This window comes from Anoplopoma fimbria, chromosome 2, assembly GCF_027596085.1.
Source record: "Anoplopoma fimbria isolate UVic2021 breed Golden Eagle Sablefish chromosome 2, Afim_UVic_2022, whole genome shotgun sequence".
In the NCBI taxonomy this organism is placed as follows: domain Eukaryota; kingdom Metazoa; phylum Chordata; class Actinopteri; order Perciformes; family Anoplopomatidae; genus Anoplopoma; species Anoplopoma fimbria.
Window position 1 is genome coordinate 136,439 of NC_072450.1, and position 6,781 is coordinate 143,219.

General features: G+C 46.8%; 1 protein-coding gene across 1 annotated transcript; it reads right to left on the reverse strand.

Annotated features, from left to right (window-relative positions):
- Window positions 1-5,191: 5,191 nt before the first annotated feature.
- Window positions 5,192-6,160, reverse strand: LOC129108209 (forkhead box protein B1-like). The gene is made up of 2 exons (XM_054619919.1): window positions 5,765-6,160; window positions 5,192-5,656 (listed from the first exon to the last, which is right to left on the reverse strand). The coding sequence occupies exons 1-2, from the start codon at window positions 6,158-6,160 to the stop codon at window positions 5,192-5,194; spliced, it is 861 nt and encodes a 286-aa protein (XP_054475894.1).
- Window positions 6,161-6,781: the final 621 nt, after the last annotated feature.

Here is a 6,781-nt window from a genome sequence, read left to right on the forward strand (position 1 = left end):
TAGGACTGGTTCAGGTCTATAGTTAGGACTGGTTCAGGTTCTCCTTGGTCCAGCCCCTAGATATGCTGCTATAGGCCTAAACAGTCGGGGGACTAGCTAGGATACACTGAGCTCCTCTCTCCTCTTCTCTCTCCTCTTCTCTCTCCATCTTTATGTATTCATCTCCTATTTATGCACATTACTGACTTTACTTCTTCCCCAGAGTCTTTGTGCTTTCTCTCCTCGCAGGTTTCCATGTATAGTGGTTCTCTCTGGACCGTGGTCGTGCCTCCTGCTGTGACCCGGCTGACACCCACTGCTACTACCACGATCATTATTAGTCACATTACTAATACTATTCCCTATTTCATTATTATAATTCTACTATAGTCATTGATGCTTTTATCAGTAGTCTTAATGTTTCCTTGGTTACTCTGCTTACTACTGTGATTATATGAATCATTTATGTCATAAACACTGAATGTGTTGTATCTCTGTTATGCTGTTCATTCTGGTCACATGACATCTATTGACTTCTGTCCATCCTGGGAGAAGCATCTAAGGACAGAGGAGGTGAGGGTCTAAGGACAGAGGAGGTGAGGGTCTAAGGACAGAGGATGTGGACAGGGAGGTCTAAGGACAGAGGAGGTGAGGGTCTAAGGACAGAGGAGGTGAGGGTCTAAGGACAGAGGAGGTGAGGGTCTAAGGACAGAGGATGTGAGGGTCTAAGGACAGAGGAGGTGAGGGTCTAAGGACAGAGGAGGTGAGGGTCTAAGGACAGAGGAGGTGAGGGTCTAAGGACAGAGGAGGTGAGGGTCTAAGGACAGAGGATGTGAGGGTCTAAGGACAGAGGAGGTGAGGGTCTAAGGACAGAGGAGGTGAGGGTGTAAGGACAGAGGATGTGAGGGTCTAAGGACAGAGGATGTGAGGGTCTAAGGACAGAGGATGTGAGGGTCTAAGGACAGAGGATGTGAGGGTGTAAGGACAGAGGAGGTGAGGGTCTAAGGACAGAGGAGGTGAGGGTGTAAGGACAGAGGAGGTGAGGGTCTAAGGACAGAGGATGTGAGGGTGTAAGGACAGAGGAGGTGAGGGTGTAAGGACAGAGGAGGTGAGGGTGTAAGGACAGAGGATGTCACATGTGTACAGATTGTAAAGCCCTCTGAGGCAAATTTGTAATTTGTGATTTTGGGCTATACAAAATAAACTGAATTGAATTGAATTGAACTAACTGTTCAGGTACTGTGTTCACTACCTGTTCAGGTGTTCTCTACCTGTTCAGGTACTCTGTTCTCTACCTGTTCAGGTACTGTGTTCACTACCTTCAGTCTCAGTTAGAGACAAGCTAGTGAACATAGTGGAGCATTTAGCAGCTAAAAACACAGATATTTCTCTCAGGAGTTGTTGGAGACAAAAACGGAGCTCGAAGAGAGAGATTATTATTTACTTATGTTCATCAGGTGACACAAAGACTCCTAATGAACCATTATGTTGTCTGTACATAGTGGATATGGAAAAAAGCAATGTTAGTTTAATGAGTTCAATATATCATCTGAATATGTGAACATGTGTCATTGTTGTGTTAATTGTTTGTCGTGAAACGAGTGGACAAGAACATGAGTTACTGCAGCTCAATAAATAGAACAGCTTCGAACTTTAGACCCTGGATGTGGATGAAGGAAGATGTTGTGTTACAGCTGTAGAGAGTAAACAGACTATGACATTTTTGAAATGTCAATACAAACTATAATTAGCCTCAAGCTGCGATTTGGGGTTCAAGAGAACCCAGACTGTCAGAGGTTGAAGGGGTCTAGACCTTTGAGACTTCAGACATCTGTATTAAAGATAAGAAACATGTTTTAGACGACAAATCTCTGCCGGGCCATGCGCTACTTTGGCAACACGGTGTCCGTATACTAGTCACTTTAAAAAGTAAATACATCCAGAAACATCACCAGCTTTATTAAAAATGTCCACCAAGTTTGGGGCTGTTTTGGACAAACTGTCACTGATTCTGGCCAAATTTGCATTAATAAATCAAAATAGTTTTACACACGTGGTTCAACGTATTCAGCCGCACTCTTTTAAAGGTAATTGATCAATATCTTCCAAATATAATGAGATTTCACTAAACTTTATGCAACTGTTGATAAGGTTGGTCTAATAATGATCCACAGAAACTTTGGTAGCAATGTGTCCTACGAATTTATGAGTCAATGTCAAAAGTATGTTTTTTAAAAAGGTAAAACAGTGGATGATGTAGTCAGGCGGACTTTAGAGGTCCAAGAGGTTTTTTTAGAGTGAATCATACTTACTGCGTAAGAGTTAGGACCTCTCCAAATTCTACATCATATTTGTTGAGCAACATTGAAACACAATTCCAACCATTTCTGAGAATGTGTTTACAATTAACACCCTCACAGGAATTTACAGCAAAAGTTCAGTAAGAGAAAAACAAATGAGCTCAAAGCAACAAGACAACTCTGAATGAAAACATATTGAATGATTAATGACGGGATTAAAGTCCTTCAGGGAGACATTTGAATAAACTCTTCTTCAGCTCCTCATCCTCATTTCTTCCTCCTCCATGTACTTCCAATACCTCTGTGTATTTACAGTGTATTTACGGTGTATTTACAGTGTATTTATAGTGTATTTATAGTGTATTTATAGTATATTTATACCTCAGTAAACATGTGAGTGGAGGACTGTTTCTTCTTCTTCTCTGAGCAGGAACGTCAATAACAGCAGGCGACAGTTTTCCTGTTTAAATGTCATTTGTTTTACTTGCGTGTGGTCACAAGGGGGGGGGACATTTTTACGGTGAGGGTCTCCGTCTCTCGGCAACACACTCAAAGAGTTTTACACATTGACGGCACACAATCGTTGTTTGGCACCAGGAAGAGTTAACTGGCTGATTCCTGATGACGCTCAGACGCTGCTGCTGGATTCTCTCCACAGACCGGGGTCTGGGGTCTGGGGTCTGGGGTCTGGGGGTCTGGGGTCTGGGGTCTGGGGTCTGGGGTCTGGGGTCTGGGGTCTGGGGGTCTGGGGTTCTGGAGGTCCAGGAGTCCAGGAGTCCGTGGGTTTTGGGGGTTGGGGGGTCTTGGAGTCCAGGGGTCTGGGGGTTTAGGGGTTTACACACAGCCAGAAACACACACACACACACACACACACACACACACACACACACACACACACACACACACACACACACACACACACACACACACACACACACACTATGATTTAGAGGAAACATGTCGTAAACTTTAAATCCATGAAGTAAACGAGGAAGTATTCAGATCCTCACTGCAGTAAAATATACATGAAAGTACTGTGTGTTACAGGTCAGTACTACTAGTGTACTTTTAGTTATGTTACACTGTTATTGATGGTTCTGACAGTAGTAATAGTACTTTTCTGTTGTAGTTGGTGGGGCTGAAATATGTTTAATATATTTTACATATAAAACTTGTGAAGAATTCATAAAACATGATGCTTTTTTTTATCATGTTTTATTAAGAAACTGATTATATAGTAAAAGAATAACGTATCATCAATGGAAATAAGTAAGTAACTCAAATGAGTACATCAACACAGTACTTAATTCATGCTGCATTGTCGACAAAGTGAGGACAATAATTCATTAAATCAGACAAAATGTGATATTCTGCTTTCAGAATAAAGATTTGAAATGTTTAAATATTAAGAGTTCTGTGTTCAAATGAAAGTATGAAAGTGGAAATGATCAGTTAATGTATAAAGATAAAAACAGTCCAAACGGTGAGCAGCACACGGATCAGTTTACAGTTTACGGTTTACAGTGAACTCATCTCACTGTCAAACATTCCACAGCCCTCAGGTCAGATTTAAAACACGTTTATGTTGGTTCTCCAATAATGTATGAACAGAGTTCTCACAGTGAAACCGATCAATAATGCTGATAGATGAACCCTTTAAAAGCACAAACTTCTGTTGTTCTTTATAATTCATATTATTACTTTTTATTCTGTCATGTTTTCTCATTAAACTAGAAACACCTGAAGCACATCTTCACATGCACTCCAGAGTAAAGATATGTGAAAGGAACGTCAACCAGAAGGTTCAATTCTGACCTCCTGAAAATATGAATCTCATGATGAAAATATAATAAAACAAAATCTAAATCTGGTTCTTCACTGAACGCTGCAGCCGCCGGATTTATGGAATAAAATAAGAGAAGAAAGTCTACAAAATGTCACTGTGTGTGTGTGTGTGTGTGTGTGTGTGTGTGTGTGTGTGTGTGTGTGTGTGTGTGTGTGTGTGTGTGTGTGTGTGTGTGTGTGTGTGTGTGTGTGTGTGTGTGTGTGTGTGTGTGTGTGTGTGTGTGTGTGTGTGTGAATAACAGGCCTCTTCACTGCTTTTCATGTATTTTATCCAGGAAGGTTTTTTAATGGATGGTGAATTGCAGACAATACTGAGGGAATAAAGGCCCACGTTCATGCTTTAAGCCTTCAGCCAAAAACAACAGCTTACAAACACAGAACTATCGGGGTTCTTATCAGGGTTCTTATCAGGGTTCTTAGCAGGGTTCTTATCGGGGTTCTTCAGACAGAGGGAGCATGCAGCAGTACAAACACAGCACAGCTTTTAAAAAGAATAAAAAACATGGATTTCATTGTTTAAAAAGTGCATTCAACAGACAGATATCTGTTTCCTGTTTAAATATCACAACCTCTGACATAAATATATGATCTCAAGTCTGACTCATCTTCTCTCTGCGATTGTTCATATCGATTATCAAAACAAAAAGACTCCTTTACATAATATTTCCTTTTTCATTTGCTGCATAAATGAGCTGAAAACTTTGAGAAGAAATGTGGATGAAAAACGAAAGAACAGAAAAGAAGCAGCAGAGACTCAGACCTCAGTCTTTCATCTGAGAAGAAAAGGCTGCAAACAAAAGATCCGGATCATTTGTCTCCAGAGCAAACGCACCGGTACCGACCGGTACCCGGGAGGGACCGGGAGGGACCGGGATAAACGGGATAAACGGGTGAGCATCAACAAACGTGGCTCACTGGAGGTCAGAGGTCAGCCTGCTGGTTCCTCACACGTCCAGGCTGTGATGGATGAAGTCTTTCTCCTAATCATTAACCAACATCCTCGTGTCCTGCAGATGAAGAGCTTTGTCTTTTAAAGGCTGGACTCAGTCAGTCAGTCAGTCAGTCAGTCAGTGCACCGACACCGTGGAGGCCGTGGAGCACAGAGCCTCTCCGGCCGCCGCAGGGCTGCTCTGGCCGGCGGCCGTCTGCGGGGCTGTGGGGCTCAGAGCCGGGGGAGAGTTGGCCAGGAAAGCCGGGAGGTGAGCCGGCATGGAGGTGGGCGTGGGTTTGATGGGCACCGGGATGGCGGGGAGGCTCTGCCCGGGACAGAGAGGCTTCATCCCGTAGGAAGAGTAGTCGCTGCTCACCGACCCGTCCACCACCCCGGAGCCGTACCTGTGCGGCCAGGCCGGGCTCAGCGGGCTGTGCAGCGGGTACCCGGCCGCCAGCCCGCTGGGCACCCTGTACTCTCTGGCGATGATGTTCTCGATGGCGAACGGGTGTTTGAAGCTGGAGGGCTGCGACGCAGAGCTCAGGCTGAAGCCGGCCAGAGGGAGGTGAGCGTGCAGCGCGCTGAGCCGCAGCTTGGCCTGCTGCTGCTGCTGCAGGTACGAGTCCTGCAGCTTGGCCTGCTGCAGGCTGCAGGTACGAGTCCTGCAGCTTGGCCTGCTGCAGGTACCTGCTGAGTCCTGCAGCTTGGCCTGCTGCAGGTATGCGTCCTGCGGCTTGCTGGCGGTCAGTGGGTCCGTCGTCAGCATGCCGCACACCTTGAAGCGCTTCCTGCGCCGCAAGAAGCTCCCGTTCTCGAACATGTCCCCGCAGCTCGGGTGCAGAGCCCAGAAGCTGCCCTTGCCGGGCTGGTCCGGTCTGCGGGGGATCTTGATGAAGCAGTCGTTGAAGGACAGGTTGTGCCGCAGAGAGTTCTGCCAGCGCTGCGTGTTCTCCCGGTAGTACGGGAACCGGTCCATGATGAACTTGTAGATCTCACTGAGAGGCAGCATCTTCTCCGGGCAGCTCTGGATGGCCATGGCCGTGAGGGAGATGTATGAGTACGGAGGCTTCTGGTCGCTGTACGTGTTCCTCCCCGGACGAGGCATCCTTCAGGACTCTGCTTACAAACTCTCTCCAGACAGCTCCAACTATTCAGGAGCACCGTTACGCACGGAAACACGGCTGTTCGGCAGCATGGCCCGTCTCCTCCCTAACCCTAACCCTAACTAACAACAAGTTCAGGGAAAGTTGAAGAAGCAGCGGCTGGTTCCTCCTCTGGTTCCTCCTCTGGTTCCTCCTCTGGTTCCTCCTCTGGTTCCTCCTCTGGTCCTCCTCTGTGTCTGCGGGTCCCCTCGTCCTCTGGCCCCGCTGATGAGCTGCACTAAGCGGCTGCTGCCTCCTCCATGTCTGACCCGGTCTGTCCCGGTCTGTCCCGTCCCGTCTGCCGGCTGGACGGCGGTGACATGAGCAGGGAGACCCCCGGAGAGGTGCTTCATTAATGGGCCACTTCTTCACCATCACATGACCACAGCCAGGAGGAGGAGGGAGGGGGGGGCTCAGTGAGGGGGGGGCTCACTGGGGGAAAGGGGGGGGTGAAGCCTCACTGAGGGGGCTGTGGGGGGGGTGGGGCCTCACTGGAGGGTGGGAGGGGGGTTTCAGTGAGGTTTCACTTTGTTACTGAGCCAACACGAACCATTCACATCTGAAGAGCGAAGCCGAGCAAAGAG

Excerpts from the sequence above, each read along its gene's own strand:
- LOC129108209 (XM_054619919.1), bottom strand. The coding sequence starts at position 6,160 with ATGCCTCGTCCGGGGAGGAACACGTACAGCGACCAGAAGCCTCCGTAC. Across the intron at positions 5,657-5,764 it reads AGGACGCATACCTGCAGCAG|CAGGCCAAGCTGCGGCTCAG; the intron begins GCCAAGCTGCAG and ends CAGCAGCAGCAG.